This window comes from Rhinolophus sinicus, chromosome 14 (genome assembly GCF_057876585.1).
Source record: "Rhinolophus sinicus isolate RSI-liver-muscle chromosome 14, RSI-T2T, whole genome shotgun sequence".
NCBI classification, from domain to species: Eukaryota; Metazoa; Chordata; class Mammalia; order Chiroptera; family Rhinolophidae; genus Rhinolophus; species Rhinolophus sinicus.
This window is the reverse complement of record NC_142514.1, coordinates 17,793,461-17,811,917: the sequence shown is the minus strand read 5'-3', so window position 1 is coordinate 17,811,917 and position 18,457 is coordinate 17,793,461. Positions and strand designations below refer to the sequence as shown.

The 18,457-nt window shown below is 47.8% G+C and overlaps 1 protein-coding gene across 1 annotated transcript; it reads left to right on the top strand.

The window, feature by feature from the left end:
* Positions 1–2,501: 2,501 nt before the first annotated feature.
* Positions 2,502–14,511, top strand: TRIM63 (tripartite motif containing 63). Its single transcript, XM_088790593.1, has 9 exons — positions 2,502–2,821; positions 3,728–3,900; positions 6,433–6,601; positions 7,418–7,513; positions 9,169–9,402; positions 10,043–10,065; positions 10,396–10,520; positions 12,719–12,787; positions 13,935–14,511. Exons 1-9 carry the CDS (start codon positions 2,663–2,665, stop codon positions 13,943–13,945), a joined length of 1,059 nt encoding a protein of 352 aa, XP_088646719.1. The 5' UTR covers positions 2,502–2,662; the 3' UTR covers positions 13,946–14,511.
* Positions 14,512–18,457: the final 3,946 nt, after the last annotated feature.

Sequence of the window (18,457 nt, the reverse complement as noted above, 5' to 3'; positions counted from 1 at the left end):
CTTGTACTTGACTTTTTGTTAGGGAGGAAATCTTTTATCTTTAGGCAGAGGAGAATGGGATTATCATGACAAGTATAAGGCTTTGTCTCTGCTGGCAGTGGAGAGGCCCATCTTCCTGGAGAAATGCTGCTTGAACAAAACCGAACTCATGTGAGCAAGGAAGAGGGATGGCCTCTTCGATTTTCATCCTCTTGCAGCCCCTGGAGGGCCGGGTATTGTTGACCTATACAGTTCAGTAGAGACATGAGGAGCTTGGGCTCCTAAATCAAGCATATCTGGGATCCTGTCCTACAGCCACTTTTTGCGAGCAAGGTGACCTCATGCAAGTTATTTTATCTCTCTGTGCCTGAGTCTCCTCATCTGTGGAATGAGGATTGTGTTACTGTGATTTATAATAAGAAATATATATTTGGTCTTCGCCCATTTCTGGCTCACGGCTCCCTACACACTTGTTATTTCCTAAGTGGTGAGAGTGATGAAGGTATCTTTTGTTATGTGATTGAGGTGACTGGACGCACCCAAGGATGGGGACTGGCTGCCAGGAAAACCAACCACGTGATTAGAGGGTTGGAAATTTCAGCCCCATCTTCCTCTGATTCTGGGAAGGGAAGAGGGGCTGGAGGTTGAATCAATCACCAATGGCCGATGATTTAATCAACCATACCTATGTCATGAAGTCTCCATAAAAACTCGAGAGGACATGGTTTGGAGAGCTTCTAAGTTGGTGACCACGTGGTCCTCGGAGAATGGTGCCCCTGGAGAGGGCAGGGAAGCTCCGTGCCCCTTCCCATGTCCATTGTCCTATGCATCTCTTCCATCTGGCTGCTCCTGAATTATATCCTTTTATAATAAATCCTTGCTCTATTAAGTAAAATATTTCTCTGGGTTCTGTGAGCCATTTTAGCAAATTAATAGAACCCGAGGGGCGGGGTCATGGGAACCTCTCATCTATAGCCAGTCAGTCAGAAACACAGGTAAGAAGAGCCTGGGCTTTTGGTTGGTGTCTGAAGTGGAGGGCGGTCTTCTGGGACTGAGCCCTTTACCTGTGAAATCTGACGCTATCACCTGGGTAGATAGCATCAGAATTGAATGGAATTTTTGGACACCCTGCTGGTATCTGAGAATTGTTTGTTGGTATTGGGGGAATCCTCTGTTTCTCATATTGGAATTGGGTCTAAGAAACCCTTTTCAGGGATATAATAGTTCTTACGTTGTTGAGATGATGAAATGAAATGATGCATACAAAGTACTTAGCACAGTGGCTGGCACATAGTAAGTGCTCAGCGAACACTAACTATTAATATTTGGGGCGACCACCCTTTCCTTGAAATTCCCCAGCCCCGTGTGTTCTAGGCCCCCTTCTCTTTCTCTGACTGGTCCCTCTCTTCTTTTCCCTCTTATTTCCTCCCCTTCCCAAGGTTGGCTTCTTACCCTCACTACTCACTAGGTCTAGTCTCAGGGCTCTGACCATCAACTCCTTTCCAGACTGAGGCCATCAAACCTGCTCTCCTGCCATCCCTCTTCCATGAGGTCCCGGACACTCCTATATGTTCCATACCCTTGTAGGTACATCCTGAGGCCTCATGTCACTGCTCCCACTCTCATCCCTGCACCTTAGCCTGGTGGCCCTCTGTCCCTTTACATGAGATTCTACCTTAAAAGCAGTCATTGGAACTGCTGTCAGCCCGGAAGATGTCCAGAGGGACAAGGAGAAAAATTTAAATTGGTGCAGAGAGCAGAGGGAGCATCTGATTAACTTCTAAGTGACTTGGTAGAGCTTAGTTATTTCTGTCTGTCTTTCTCCCGAGGCTGTGAGCATCTCAGGGCAGAGAAAAGGATTACTCATCTATCTGTCACCTTGGTGCCTGATGTATAGTTAGTACTCAGAAAAATATCTCATGAATGAATAAGATTCCTGGCTTTGCCACTTACTTTTTTTGACTTTCACTAAGGTCCTTATTTGACCCCAATTCAAAATCTATAAAGTGAGGGGATTGGACTATGTTTTAAGGGAGCCCTTTCAGCATTAAAGTGGCATTAGTGGCCAAGGGATGGGGGGACAGGCTAGACAGGGTAGGGATCTCAAAGTCTCCAGAAACATACTCAGGTCTGAGGCGGAGGGATGGGCTCAGAGAGAGGGGCTGCCTGGGATTCCAGAGGAGGGATGGACCTTATGGTCGTTGAGGGGGCACTGGTTATTAACCCCACAAATCCCAGTGGCCCATTTTCTGGGTCCCATCCCTGGCCCACCAGCCTGGTGTGGGAGGAGACTCATTTCTGGAGGAAACTCTGGGTACCCAGTCCTCCCCCAAGTGTGCCCACGAACAGGCTGTTCTTGTTTACGACCCCCGTCCCAGGGGAACAGCGATTGCTCATACGTACATGTGATTTGAGAGGCCGGTCTTGCAGGCCTGGAAGAAACTCAAGCCCCGCCGGCCGTGCTGGCGCTGGAATGCTCAGCTGGTCCCCTCCTGGGGCTCATGTGACCGGGGTCCAGCTATAAATATCGGAGGGGCCTCAGACCAAGACAGAATTCGGGCGACGACAGAAGAAGACCAAGAGGCTCCAGGCGGGTGTTTTGTGACAAAGGCAAGATCCCAGCTCTACTCAGACAGAAGCAGGTAAAGGAGGCAGCCAGGTGGGCCCCATACCGCCTGACAGTATGGATTATAAATCAAGCCTGATCCAGGATGGGAACCCGCTGGAGAACCTGGAGAAGCAGTTAATCTGTCCCATCTGCCTGGAGATGTTTACCAAGCCGGTGGTCATCTTGCCGTGTCAGCATAACCTCTGCCGGAAGTGTGCCAATGACATCTTCCAGGTCAGTTCTGGGCATGGCCTCGTCCTGGGGACCCAGGTGGCTTCTCAGCTTTCCTGTGATGAAAGCTCATCTCTCTTAGCCCAGGATTCTTCTAAGCCGGGCCGGTTCTTTTCCCTGCAAAGTCAACCCCTGCAAAGGCCACTGGACAGGGCTGAGGGCGGCTGGGGAGGCAGCTCTGGCTGCCCTTCCTTTTCCATGACGCATATTTCCCCTCCCCACCCGGCCTGCAGCTCTGCCACCGGCCATCTCTGCCCTGAGCACCGCAGTTGACTCTTCAATCAGGAGTCAAATGCCTCAAGTGATAAGTGAGGGAGGCAGCAGAGAGGAGAGAGAAACCAGACCCCTGGGGCTGGAGCCAGCTCTCTGGTGGCAGGTGGCCCAGAGCTGCAGGAGGAGGGTGGCCAGGAGGCACTGGGCAGTGGAGGCATCTTCCCCTTCAGGCTGTTGCCTCTAATATAGGGTAGGAGGGGGTTTCATTTCCCTAAGAAAGGACTGAGAGTGGATGTCCTGGCTGAAAGGCAGTACTCAAGATTCCCCAGGAGCACTTTACAAAATGTTCTGTCACTATTTTGTCTTTAAAGTAGCAGCTCTAGGAGCTGGCTCTAATTACAATGCCCATTTGATGAAAAGGTAAACTGAGGTTTGGAGAGATAAGGTTGCTTGCCCAGAGTCATTCGGAGAATAACTGTGACTCAAACCCAGGCCTGCTGACTCCCAAACCTGTTGATTGCTTCATTGCTTCTCAGGTGCTCCCTGTGTAAGCGATCTGCCTCTCCTCTCAGGGTAGGGGCTCCAGGTCTTGTGGCTTGAAAAAAATGGTTGGAATAAGCAGGGGGAAGGACAATCGGAGATTAGAAAGGGCTGAGGAGGGAGTCCAGGCCTCATCTCTGCCTTTGCCACCCACAGGCCGCAAATCCCTACTGGACCAACCGGGGTGGCTCGGTGTCCACGTCAGGAGGCCGTTTCCGCTGCCCCTCCTGCCGCCATGAGGTGATCATGGATCGTCATGGAGTGTACGGCCTGCAGAGGAATCTGCTGGTGGAGAACATAATTGACATCTACAAGCAGGAGTGCTCAAGGTCAGTTTCTCCGGCTGCTGGGAGCCCGTCCTTCCTCCCCAGCCATTCTGTGCCCAGCTTCCCAGGCTTCTTCCTCCTTCCTCTGCTTGCGATCCTGTCCCCTTAGTTGGACGAGTGACACTAGCCAGTCTCCCGCTTCCTCAGGCAGGAACAGAGGCTCACTCTATCCCCCCACCCTGATTCTCCATGTGACTCAGTGAGTGAGAAGGGGCCCAGGCTGCCCTCCTGAAAAACACTGAGATAGGAACCAGGGGAAAGATGAGATATGAGAGGGAGAGAGAGGCACTCAGGCCAGCTAAGTGGCCCTGATAAACAGAGAACGCGCCAGTGAGAACATAGCCAGTTTCTCTATCGTGAATCCACAGCTATGGTCCCATGTGCCAGGAGGCACAGTGCCAGGCACAGGGAACCTGCTGCTTCACAACAATGCTATGGACCAGGCATGACTTTTATCATCCCCATTTCACAGATGAGGAAGCTGAGGCTCAGAGAGGTGAAGTCAATCACCCAAGTTTTCACAGCTGGGAAGGGGAAGAGCTGGGAGTGGGCCCTGTTGGTCGAGCTCCAGGTCTCCAGGATTGTAGAGTAGTAGCTCCGTGTCAGGCAGTTTGTGAGTGGTAGAGGTTGTGTAGTGTTGGGCCTCCAATTGGAGAGAGACACAGCTACTAGGGAGATCTTTACAAATCAGGACATCCTGACAAGACTTCCAGGCTGCTGACCTCACAGAGCTTATGGTCCCAAACCATCACTGAGTGCCTGCCTGCAGGCAGTGTCCTGCCCAAGGAAAGGTGACAGACCAGTCCTAGTGAGAAAAAGCGCTGGCCTGGGGAACTGTGTTTGCTAGTCTGACTCTATTACTAATGTGCTGTAAGATCCTGGGTCAGTCTCTGGGCCTTGATTGCCCATCTGCAGAGGGGACAGTAAGATTTATTATTGTGACTATCAAATAGGATTTTGATGGGAAGTGTTAAAAATATCAAATATGTATTGAGTACCTACTGTGTGTAGTTGCTGCACTAAGTATTTCCCATGCATTATCCCTTACAGTAATCCTATAAGACATTCTTACACAAGGAAATAGAGGCTCAGAGAGGGTCAATCCAAGGCCACTCAGCTTTCAAGTGGTAAAACTGAAAAACGAAACAAAATAAAGTGGTAAAACTGAGAGGGAGCCTTTCTGACTCCATGATAAACACTCCGAAGCTGTTATGTCTCGTGTTGCCAGGGCTCAACACTCCGAAAATGTAAATGAAGTGCTCATTTACATTTGATCATTATCATCATAATAAAATCAATATGGCACCAATATATTAGCCCACTTAGTGTCGACCTATAAAGACCAGGTTGTGTTTGAACGCTTCAAAGCCTTCCTGCGTAGCCGGATGACAATGATAGCCGCCATGTTGAGGGTCTGCCCTGTGCCAGGCACGACACATTCCTTACAGACAACTCCCGCCATGATCCCAAGGGCGCTGGGAGGAATCCAACGCTCAGAGAAGGGAAAGCACTTGTCCAAGGTCACACAATGAATAAATGCAGAACAATCTGGATTCGAACCCTGATGCTAAACCCTGGGCTTGGGAGGTGCCCGCTATATTAGAGGCTGGGAAATCGGAGGGAATGTAGACATGGTGTTGACTCTAAATGAGTGTATAGTCTGGCTGGGGAGGTAAGACCTTGACCTCCCTGCCCCCAAATTGAATCTCGGGTAGGAAGTGACCAAATTCCTGAGAAAATCATAGATAACATGCCAGAGGCCCTAAGTGGAGAGAGAGACAAAGGGAGAATGACATTCTAAGAATGTGTGTTTGGGAAGAAAGAGAAGGAAGAAATTAGACCCGGGAAAGAATCTCTGGACTAGACATCAAGGCTTTTGCTGGGCTGTTGGGCAGCCCTGAGCTGCCCATGTACCAGCGGGATGACTTAGGGCACACACACTTTCCTTCTCTGAGCCTTGGGGCATCCTCATGGTGTGCTTATTTATTTATTTTTTCTCTACCTATATTTAATGAGCACCTCTTCTGTGCCAAGCACTGTCTACTGCAGATTGAAGAGTGAAGAGAATAGGCAAGTTTCCCTGCTTTGATGGAGGTTACAGTCTGGTGGATTAAATATAGAATTCAATGGAGCCATGAGTATAAATTGCTTCACTCATAGCCCAGCCTGTAGAAACCAAGAGCTGTGGTAACTATAATTAGAGCAAATGAATTCTAGCCTCCCCTGCCCTGATTTGCTGGGTGACTTTGGGCACGTCAATTCACCTTTCTGGAGCACAGTTTCTTCTTGAAAATGTCCCTAGGTCCGACTCGGGGATTCTCCCATCCTTCCCATGTCCAGGCCAACTCCATCACAGGAGTTTGAGCCCTAGGATGTGGGGACGACCTTGGTGTCATTGGCTTCCCTGGTCCTGGGTACCCAGAGAACATAAAGAAAGGATTAGGGACAGCCAGCCACTGAGAATTCAAGTCACAGATCTAGGGTGGAGCTGTGATTGTAGCCAGACCCATGACTTATGACTCTTCTCCACTTCAGTCGGCCTCTGCAGAAGGGCAGCAACCCAATGTGCAAGGAACACGAAGACGAGAAAATCAACATCTACTGTCTCACGTGTGAGATGCCCACATGCTCCATGTGCAAGGTGTTTGGGGCTCACAAGGCCTGCGAGGTGGCCCCGTTGCAGAGTGTCTTCCAGGGACAAAAGGTACCAGCCCGAGCCCTTTCACGCCCAGCCGGGGCCTGCTGGGCCTGGCCTGATGATTCAGGATGCGGATTTGATCCCTGTAGATCTGCTGAGCTGGCCTTTCAGTAATGGTCCCTCTGGAGGGACTTCCCAGACCACAGGGACAGCAACCCTTGCCTTCCTGGGGGAGGTGGCTGAGCTCATGGGTTATACTTAGAGCCACTTGAGAGCACCTGGGTGTGGCCACAGGAGAGAGACTAGACCCCAGAGCCAGGCCACCAGGGGTCCTCTCAGGCCATGACTTCTATATCACGGTGTGCTTTGGGCCCCAGATACCTCTTCCTGTGTTGCTTGCCTCTCCTCTTCAGATTCCTCTCCCCTGGAGAGGGCCCAGAACCCTCTCCCTGTGCCCCTGGGCCTGTGGGAGACCTATCCTGTCCGTGCAGTAAGCTGTGACCCCTCTTTCCATAGTCTTTCTTACCCCCCTCCCAATCGTCTCTTGAGTTGTCTCTCTTTTAGAACTCCCAACTCTATTTCTTTTCTTCATTCCTTCTTTCCCAGAAACAAGCCCCTCCTGTGCCAGTACCTTGCTGTGTATTTTGGGCAGCTCACTTCCCCTCTCTGTGCATCATCCATTAAATAAGAGAAAGAGTATCTGATATTCTCTGCTCTGGACTTGAGCCGCACCTCAGAAAAAGGGGCCAGACAGCTACTGGAGGTTCTTTCTAGCAGAGAGAGGAGTGAGGGTACCATTTTGTTACCCACTCCCGAAAGGGCAGGCCCTGAGACTATTTCTGTCTCTCCTTTCCTGATCCCCCACCCCTTCCTCCCATCTAGACTGAACTGAGTAACTGTATCTCCATGCTGGTGGCTGGGAATGAGCGCGTGCAGACCATTGTCACTCAGCTAGAGGACTCCTGTCGAGTGACTAAGGTGAGGGGACAAAAGAGCTCTGCCCGGGGGTGGGGAGGGGGGGCGATTTGAAGTCTCCCATGCAGCCTGGTCTCTGTGGTGCAGGCTCACCCATGGGTTGTGACTAAAGGGTGGGGTCTGGGGCCGGGGGTGTTCTAGCAGGGATGGTTGGGAGAGACTGACTAATCCATTAATCCACTCATTCAACAAATGCTTCTTCAGCACAGCTGTGTGTCAGGCCCTGCCAAAGCTACTGGGGATGGGATGGTGAATAAGACAGACCCAGCCCCTGATCTCAGGATGAGTTCCACCAGTAATAACCAGCATATATAAATATAAATATAAATATAAATATAAATATAAATATAAATATAAATATAAATATAAATATAAATATAAATATAAATATAAATATAAATATAAATATAAATATAAATATAAATATAAATATAAATATAAATATAAATATAAATATAAATATAAATATAAATATAAATATAAATAAATATATATATATATATATATATTAGCACTGGTAGTTTTTTAGAGCATTGTTCTCTGGTGTGCTGTACACCAAGGCTTCAAACTTTAAAATGCATACAAATCACCTTTGGGTCTTCTTAAAATTCAAGTTCTGATTCAGTAGGTCTGGAATAAGGCATGAGATTCTGCATTTCTAACAAGCTGTCAGGGTTTGCCCAAGTTGCTGGTCCATGGACCACACTTTAAATAGCAAGACAGTAGAGGCAGAAGGAAACTTTTCTATGTCTGCAAAACTATCCAGGATTTTCTACCTCCACTTGGGGGTGGGACATGGAGATGAGATGGGGGGAAGGGATCATTATGTTGCTGGTGGACGAAGAGTTATGTGGAAGACAGATTCCAAGGAAGGAGGGCACATTGTTACCACCCATGAGGGGCTCCCAAACTGATACAGGTTAACGAGAACCCCAGTCTGATGGGATGCTAATTATACACATTTTACAGGTAAGGAAACTAAAATGTGGCATCTACCGTGTTTCCCTGAGAATAAGACCTAGCTGGACAATCAGCTCTAATGCGTCTTTTGGAGCAAAAAATTAATATAAGACCCAGTATTATATTATATTATATTATATTATATTATATTATATTATATTATATTATACCCGGTCTTATAGTAAAATAAGACTAGGTCTTATATTAATTTTTGTTCCAAAAGACATTTTAGAGCTGATGGTCCAGCTAGGTCTTATTTTTAGGGAAACACGGTGTGTGGGAGAGAAGGGAGGCTCAATGAGGAGGCCACTAAGGGAGCTGCTTCTCCAGCTCTGCTAGGACCAAATGATGCACAGCTTCTTGAATCCAGTCTTGGTCCTAAGATGGGGGGGGGGGGGGAGTGTGACTTGGGGGCACATAGGAGGCCCAGAATATATATCATCCCATTTGACCCTCGGGGCTCTATTTTTGAGGCAGAGGGTTGCTTTCTCCATGATGTCAGACTCCAAAAGTGTACTAAGTAGGTATGAATCCTTAGCAAGTGCTAAGCCTTCATGTCATCTTCTGTAAAATGGGGATGTTGTGAGACCTCTTCCAGCTCTAGATTCTTTGTTCTTAGCACACCCATCCTAGGAAGGAAGTGTTGGGGATAGGGAGGAGGACCCCAAAGGCTATGACTCCAAGCTATCGGTCCCCAGGAGAACAGTCATCGGGTGAAGGAAGAGCTGAGCCAGAAGTTTGATGTGCTGTACGCCATCCTGGATGAGAAGAAGAGTGAGTTGCTACAGCGGATCACGCAGGAGCAGGAGGAAAAGCTCAGCTTCACTGAGGCCCTCATCCAGCAATACCGGGAGCAACTGGACAAGTCCACCAAGCTGGTGGAGACAGCCATCCAGTCTCTGGACGAGCCTGGCGGAGCCATCTTCCTCCTGGTGAGCAGGACTGGGAAGGTCACTTCAACTCGACAGCTCTGTCTAAGGTTCAAGTGGTCCTCCCTCACTGACCACCCTTGTGCCCTTGGGCAAGTCATTGAAACCTCCCTGAGGCTCAGTTTCCTCATCTGTATAATGGGCATGTAACTATTCCTACCTAAACCTAGAGACTATATGAATTGAGCACCTCTGTAGGTCAGCATTAAGGTGGAGACACAGAGATGAGCAAGACACAGCCCTGCCCTGGAAAGGCTTGTTGGGGGAGACAGAAAAGGATCAGCTTTAAGATTCCACAGATCAGTTCAATAAAAATGTCCTGAACACCAACTGTGGGCCAGGATTTCTGCTGGACATCAGATACAAAAAAGTGATTATGTTAAGATTCTCATCTTGGAGAGTTCAGAGTTTAAGCTTCCTGCCAGGACAATGGGAGGGGCCTAGGGTGATGACTAAGACCTGTACAGACCATGGACCGAGGGAAAAGATCCAAGTTCTGCTCAGCTCTGTGTGGGGAGCAGGTTACAACAGGGCTAGGGCACCACACCAAGTGCCCCCCTGCATCACGCAGTCATTAGTTGTGCTGATTTCCTGGGACTGCCCCTCACATACTCCTAACCCTTTGCTTTCTCTCCCCCCACAGAGTGCCAAGCAACTCATCAAAAGGTCAGTGTCTCCCAGGGCTGTGATCCAAGGCCCTCGCTCCCACCAAGGCCTCTGTCTAATGGGTCTCCTTCTTTGCATTCGGGCTACTGGGAGGGTCTCAGGTCAGGCTGCATTTCCTGGCCTTTGCATCCCCTGTTTCCTTGGACCATCCATTGTACTTGTGACTGGAGACGAAATACTCCACCCCTCCAGGGGGAGACTCTAGGTGCAAGGCCTGGGTGGGGGCACACACGTGTGCACTGGTGTGAGCTGGAGCTAAGACAGCTGCTCCCTGCACTGAGCCCGAGATCTCACCCTGCCCTTCTCTGTCTCTCTCTCCCTCCCCCACAGCATTGTGGAAGCATCCAAGGGTTGCCAGCTGGGGAAGACAGAGCAGGGCTTTGAAAACATGGACTACTTTACTTTGGACTTAGAGTACATAGCCGAGACCCTGAGGGCCATCGACTTTGGGACAGGTAAAGCAGGTGGTAGTGCCACTTGTCTGTTTCCCCGCTTTACCCCGGAAATTGGTTTCCCTCCCACTGAGCCAGGTGTGGAGGCAGATACACTAGCAAAGATGTCCAGACAGCAGTCATACGCATACAGCCAACTTCTGAGCCCAATGCCTAGTACAGTGCCTGGTACATAATTGTTGCTCAATAAATTACGGGTTGCTCCACTGAAGGGAGGCATCTGGGGGCAGTTGCAGGGGCCGCAGCCCACCACCCCTTGCGGGACTCGAGGATTTGAACTGGCAACCTTGTGGTTGAGAGCCCACTGGCCCATGTGGGAATCGAACCCGCAGCTTTCGGAGTTAGGAGCACGGAGCTCCAACCGCCTGAGCCACTAGGCCTCCCCAGCTTCAGCTTCTTGATATGATCATCTGTGATACTCAGGTACCTTAATTTGTCTATACCATATCCTCATTTCTGTTTATAATTACTCTTCCATAGAGTACTTATAATTGTAACAAGGTAACCAAAACAATAATAAGGGGGAACTATTAAGGGAAAATGAGGAGACTGGATGAAGAGCAAAGATGTTAATAATTTGCTCAAGGTCACAGTTGAAAGGTAGCTGTTTAGCAACAGAGAAAGAGAGGGTGGATCCCGTTTTGCACTGTTCTGATAGGTGTTGCTCCAATGACCAGAACAGAGAGAGAAAGGTGTGCGGGAATAGGGAAGAACTGTAAATGGGCTGGCATGAGACAGAGAAAAGCTTCAGACCCCTGTTTTTGTCGGCTGTCCCACAAGCTTGCAGAATCTAGTGTTACATCTATTCTCTGAGCCGCAGATGTACCCCATTCATGGGTGAGGACAAAATGCGTCCCAAAGCTGAGATGCCAGCAGACTTGGGTACAGCCGTTGCTGTAGATCACCTGCTCCACGGTTACACTCCCAAAGCTAAGATAGTCTAGAGTGGATCGTACTGTGTGAACAGTATGACGTGGTGAAGACCAGCACTGCCTTCTGTAATCTCCCTCAGCCTCAGTTTCCTCATAGGAAAATGGTGAGAGAACCAACAGCTACCATTTATCGAGCACTTTCTATGTCCCAGGCACGAAACCCTTGGCGTAAATGCTATCATTTAAGACAACTTCAAGAGGTAGTTTCTGTTGTCATCTCCATTGTGTGCTTGGGGAAATAAAGCCAAGGGAGGCTGAGAGGTCTGCGGGAGGCCACGCAGCTAGTAGAGCCCTCGCTGATGCCACCGACGGCCATCTGGCTCACAAGACTCTTGTGAGGATTGTGTGAGACAATGTGTGTCTGGTGCTTAGCACAACACTTGGTACATAGTAAGTCCTCAGCAAATGCTGCTATGAGTAGTTAATTGCGATCATGATTAAACAACAGCAACAAAACTCCCTGTTTTATGCATGGGTCCCAGCGAGGTGGCTGGAATTTGGGCTATCATTTTGGAGGCATGAATTCTTTCAAGCCTCTCCCCAGACACTCCTGACACATGCTCTGACTCTGTGGCGACTCCCTCTGAGCCCCAAAGGATTAAGGAGGCCGCTTGGGAGACGGGGTGGGTGACACGTTCCCTGTTAGCAGAGCTGGAAGGCGATATCCTAGGAAGTGAAATGAGGGCACAGGTTGCAGCTCAGTCATGGTCTGTCTGAGGCTCAGCTTCAGAGAGCTAAGGAGCAGGTGGCCCCAGAAGTGCGCCCCACCCCTCTGTGGGCTGAGGAAAGAGGAAAAGTGGGCAGGAAGTGCTAGGCAAGCACATTTCAAAGGTGGGGCAAATTCCTTCAAGACAGGAGTCTGGTCCCTGAGAATCCAGACGTTCTTGTCCCATCTCCACAGGTGGTCGTTGTCTATTGAGAGGTAGGCAGAAGCATGTGTGCCTCTCAAAGTCCCCTCTGGTCACAGGCAGATCAGATGATAGATGCTACTGCTGCTACTGGAACAAAAAGAGCCTCTTGCACCTCTCCCTTGGGGGGAGGGGCGGGTGGAAGGAAAGGGAGGGCTGAAGAAGAAGGAAGCCCGCTTCTGTACAACTTGGGTGTGATAAGTCCATCACCTCCTGGGCAAGTGATGTCCCTGCATGGCCGGTGGACTCGGCTGGGCGTTGGCGTATTTGGATCAGTGCTGTCTCCAGCCTGGTTCCAACTTTGAGCAGCTCCTTGGAGAAACCGGCCCATCCTAACACTATTGTTCTTTGTCACACACAGAAGAGGAAGAAGAAGAGTTCATTGAAGAGGATCAGGAAGAGGAAGAGTCCACAGAGGGGAAGGAAGAAGGTAAGAAATCCATCTACCTCCATGCTTTCATTCGTTCATTCATTCATTCACCATCAGGAGATGCTGACTATGTGCAAAGGACATTGGGGAGGTGCCAGTGTGTGCTGTTGTCCCAATATGTGTTCTAAACCTTTTAAGGGTAAAGACCTGCTCCCTTTACCTTTAGAGAAAAAAACAATCCAAACTATTCATGATAAAAAGCTCCCATTTAATATCTAAATGACCTTCCTATATGGAAAGTAATACAGGGTAACAGAAATAAAAGACACGACACTCATGAGCCAGGCTTGGTCCACTGAGGTGTTTTGTTTGGCCAGCACAATGTTTAAATGTTTAGAGATTAGTTTCCAACATTTTTTTTTTTTTTTGGAATTTAAAATTTTGAAGTTGTTTTTTTTTAGTTTCCAACATTTTTTAAGTTAGATTTTTCGAAGGATTTTTTTTAAAAGGAGATTTCAACTAAGAATCTGGATTTCCACCTTCTTGTGAAAATTTGGAAAGAGCTAACAATGCTGAGCTTGCCCTTCTTCCTCATCCCAGAGAGCTGGTGCTGGGCAGTGGCTGCTCCTTTTGGATGGGACATGTACTTGCCAGTTTGCCCAGACCCACCACTGTCAGCCTGCCTGCTTTCCTCATTCACGTCATCTGCTGGCCCCTGTAGGCATCTGAGTTTGCCAACCTGCCAGAATATAGTTAAGAGTTCTGAATTGCAGCTTTATCACTGACTATTGCTGTGATCTGCAGTAGTTCACTTTTCTGAATCTTGGGCTCCTTACCTATGCATGGGGGCAAAATAGTACTGACCACAAAAGTTTATGGTGGAGAGGAAATTAAATAATCACTTAACACAGTGTCTGGCACATAGGAAGGATTTGTTTGCTAATTAGCACATGTTTCCTAATGCTATTATTTTTCAAGTCAAGTTATTATTGGAACTAAATTCCAATCCTGAAATATACAGAGTGGACTTTTGGAGTTGTGTATTGGATGTGCAATCCACAGTGCTGTGGCAACTAAATTCTATGTTGGTTTGAAAGGAAGCACCCAGGCAGGAATTGGAATTTGATAATTTTGTCACTGCAGCTTGGTAGGCACTGGATCCCTGAGTCCTTCACCTTTTGTTTCTTTCTCTTTTTTTCTTTTCCAGGACACCAGTAAGAAGCTGGATGAGGAAGAGACTCTCTAGATGCAGAGAGACTGGGGAGGGTGGGGATGGGCCCGGCTGCCTTGGTGACAGGCCCAGGGTGGGAGGGGTCGGGGCCCCTGAAGGGGCAATGGGAGGTGTGTCTTCTCTTTGCTCAGAGAGCAGGGACTAGGAGTAGGGCCCCCACCGCTGTGTCCAGTCACTGAAACAGAGTTGGAAAAATGCTTGAAACAACCACACAGGACACTTTTCTACGTTGGTGCAAAATGGAATATTTTGTACATTTTTAAAATGTGATTTTTGTATATACTTGTATATGTATGCCATTTTGGTGCTTTTTGTAAAGGAACTTTTGTATGATAATGCCTGGTCATTGTGTGACTGGAGATTGTTAGACAGAGGGGAAGTAAGCCAGGTTGGTCGAGCTGCCCACTTCCTTTCCTCACTGGGAGGGCTGGGTAGCCCTCACAAGCCTGGAAGCGATAATGTACTGTATTTCAATGCCCATCCCTGACATAGGGGATAGCAACTGAGTTTGTGTTATATGTTTTAATAAATGCACAGCGCTCTCTTCCTGTTATACCAAAGGAGTTGGGGTTTCATTCCGCCTTTTTTTTCTGAAGAGTTCAGGGTGGCTGGACAGTGGCCTGATAGGAAGTATGTGACAGGAGGGAGACGGTAGGTAATGGCAAAGCAGGGTTTCTGTCCCACCAAAGAAGGACGTCTTTAAACCAGCATTTCCCAATGAGCGCTCCATGGAAACCTGGCCCTGAGATGATCTTCAAGACACAGGTTTAATGCCCCTGGTTCATTGGTTCGCCAGAAAACAGAGCCAAAGCCTAAATTTTTTTTTTTTTTTTAAAGATTTTTTTATTGGGGAAGGGGAACAGGACTTTATTGGGGAACAGTGTGTACTTCCAGGCCTTTTTTTCCAAGTCAAATTGTTGCCCTTTCAATCTTAGTTGTGGAGGGCACAGCTCAGCTCCAGGTCCAGTTGCCATTTTCTAGTTGCAGGGGGCACAGCCCACCATCCCTTGCGGGAGTTCAACCAGCAACCTTGTGGTTGAGAGGATGTATTCCAACCAACTGAGCCATCCGGCAGCTCAGCGGCAGCTCAGCGGCAGCTCAGCGGCAGCTCAGCGGCAGCTCAGTTCAAGGTGTCGTGTTCAATTTTTAGTTGCAGGGGGCGCTGCTCACCACCCCTTGTGGGACTCCAGGAATTGAACTGGCAACCTTGTGGTTGAGAGCCCACTGGCCCATGTGGGAATCGAACCAGCAGCCTTTGGAGTTAGGAGCATGGAGCTCTAACCGCCTGAGCCACCGGCCGGCCGGCCCAAAGCCTAAATGTTTTAATCGAGGTACAACCCCAGGGCAGCCAAGGTGAAGAAAAGTGGAAGCAAGGCAGAAAAGGAGGGAAGCCAACAGAAAGTGTAGCATTATTGAGCTGGACACAGCTTCACCAGACACCTGGCTGCTTGCTCAGTCATGTGAGATGTTTCTAGCAGGTCATAAAGAACACAACTGATTCAAAGCAGTCAGTTCATCAGAGGGAAGAAGGGAGCGAATGTTGTCTGTTGGCTCCTTTTATCTCTTGTCTCAGGATTGAGGTTTGTCTCCCAGGGCTTTAATTCCCTTGCATTTCCAGGTTGTATCACTTGGCCTCTTCGGGCAGCTGCTGGGGAAGCTAAGCTAGATGGCACAAAATCAATTGACTCTGCAGGTGGTCGGAGGAATAGAGCTTCCGTGGTCCAGTTGGGTTGGGCATGGATGCTGGATCTGCTGCTGCCCCCTCTGCAGTGGGCACAGTGGAGGCTATGCTGGAGCCCAGACTTACTCCTGGGAAGGCCAGGACACCCATCAAGTGCTAGGGGATGAGGCGATAACCAAGGCCAAAGTAGCACCAAGGCTTTCGATGAACCAGGGGCCAAGGGGCTGGGAGAGAGATGAAGCTGAGTAAATTGGAGATGGTGCATTAATTGGGTCTGAGACACGTTGGACCTATAAATTTAAGGAACACTGCAGAGTCTGTCCCACCTTTTTGACATTCAGAACACAGTAGCAAGTTAAGGGCTCTCAGAAATCCTACCATAAAGAAAGCTATTTAACTTCAGACAATGACTGGTCCTTCAGATTTATGGTGTTTGGAATACTGCCTGATACGTGACATCTTGATACGTGACATCTTAATACGTGACATCTTCTAGAACAACTGGAGTTCTGTAAAACAACTCACTTTATGAAAGTGCTTTAAACCCTCACACCTCTGCCCATTCTTACTTCTGGGAGTTTTTCCAAGGCTAACTCAGTCCCTAACCTTGAATTTCAAGGAGTCAGATTTTGCTGTCATTTCTATTCCTTTCTCAAGTTCTGAAGCATTGGAAAAAAACGTAATGTTACACACAAGTGTACAAAACTAGTTGTAGAGTTTAATAAATTATTGTAAAATGAAATCTTGTGCTGTTACCATGCAGGTCAAGAAAAAGGGCATTCCCAGCCCCCAGAAGCCCTCCAGGTAACCCCCTCCCATCATAACTCCTCCTTCCTCATGGAGGTAGCCACGATCCTGTCCTTTTTAATAACACACGTGCTTTTCTTTATAGTTTTATCTTCTAAAGTATCATCCCATAGAAAACTGAAGGAATTTGAGGCCAGAAAGCAAGAGGCTTTTATCACCTTCAAATCACAAGAATCAGTATTACGAATCTAGCTACATTCTATCTCCAGATTTCTCCAGGTTACTGATTCCATCAGAGATAGGCATGTCCATCTACTGTCTGTCAGTTAGCAGAGGAAGGAGGGAGGGCAGTCAAGGCTCTGTAGTCAGTTAAAATTTAAATTCCAGGAAGATATCTGTTAATTGCAAATAAGAGGATCTCTATTTTGCTACATGAAAGGCTCTGCCTGTCTTTGCAAACCAGAACACAAAAGGGTGATATGAAGAGTGCTTGATCAGGGGGCCTGCCCCGGTGGCTCAGGCGGTTGGAGCTCCATGCTCCTAACTCCGAAGGCTGCTGGTTCGATTCCCACATGGGCCAGTGGGCTCTCAACCGCAATGTTGCCGGTTCAACTCCTCGAGTCCTGCAACTAAGATTGAACACAGTACCTTGAGCTGAGCTGCAGCTGAGCTCCCTGAAGGCTCAGTTGGTTAGAGCGCATCCTGTCAACAGCAAGGTTGCTGGTTGGACTCCCACAAGGGATGGTGGGCTGCATCCCCTGCAACTAACAAAGGCAACTGGAACTGAAGCTGAGCTGCGCCCTCCACAACGAAGATGGAAAGGACAACAACTTCACTTGGAAAAAGTCCTGGAAGCACACACTGTTCCCAAATAAAGTCCCCTTCCCCAATAAAATCCTTTTTTAAAAAACACAAGCTTCCTTTAAGATCATGCTGCATGGGGCGGCCAGTTTGCTTAGTGGTTAGAGCAATAACACCAAGGTCACAGGTTCGAGTCCCACATGGGCCAGTGAGCTGCGCCCTCCACAACTAGATTAAAAAACAACAACTTGACATGGAGCTGATGAGTCCTGGAAAAACACACTGTTTCCCAATATTCCCCATTTTAAAAAAAGAAAAAGATCATGCTGCATGAGAGAAAACTAGCTCCAAAGAAGTTATTCCGATGATTCTTGAATACAGTTCCATAGGCTGCTGCATTCGAGTCACCAAAGAAGGCTCACTTTTCTTTAAACCTTTAATTCTGGAAAATTTCAAACACATGGAAAAGTAGAGGGAATAGTACTCGCATAATGCACCTTCGTATACCCATCACTCAATTTCAACAGTTATTGACAAAATTATATCTTCTCTACCATTATTAGTCACTCCCCCCACCGGGATTATTTTAAGGCAAATCCCAGATATCATGTCATTTTATCCTTCAATAATTTAAAATCATAGCCACTATACTATAAAAAAATGAACAATAATTCCACAATAGCGTCAAACAGAGGTCTTAAAAATATAGATTCCCAGACCCCACCCCAGACCTACAGAATCAGACTCCGGTTGTTATAGAGTACGGGAATCTATATTTTAAAAATAAGATTCCTCAGGTAATGTTGGGGTCTGAGAACTGCTGGGTCATTCACATAGGACCTCTTAGGGATCTCTGCCAGACCCTGGTATATAATACAAGTGGACCTGGCAGTTTTCAGTATATCAAAGTCTTGATTAATTAGTCAAACTCTTACAATTAAAATGCATAATGGGAAAATATTAATTTGAGGGAAATCTGGCATAAAAGGTTTTATAAAATGTATATGTATCTGGATCCAATTTGTAAATTTGCCTTTATTGAAAATTTACAATGTGCCTTGCATTAAAGGGAACACGTAGGACATATAAGATACACTTTTCAAAAGATTAAATGTTTTGCCTTCAAATAATTTACAATATTTATTCATCTGTGCATAGGGCAGTTTGAAACTCAACACAACTGAGATGGCCCAGCAAGAAATTCCTGTGAACTGCACCTGCCTCACTTACTCTCAGGTGATGAGTGACCAGCCTGATATTTGTATGTATC

Excerpts from the sequence above, each read along its gene's own strand:
- TRIM63 (XM_088790593.1), top strand. The coding sequence starts at position 2,663 with ATGGATTATAAATCAAGCCTGATCCAGGATGGGAACCCGCTGGAGAAC. Across the intron at positions 6,602-7,417 it reads GTGTCTTCCAGGGACAAAAG|ACTGAACTGAGTAACTGTAT; the intron begins GTACCAGCCCGA and ends CCTCCCATCTAG. Across the intron at positions 7,514-9,168 it reads ACTCCTGTCGAGTGACTAAG|GAGAACAGTCATCGGGTGAA; the intron begins GTGAGGGGACAA and ends ATCGGTCCCCAG.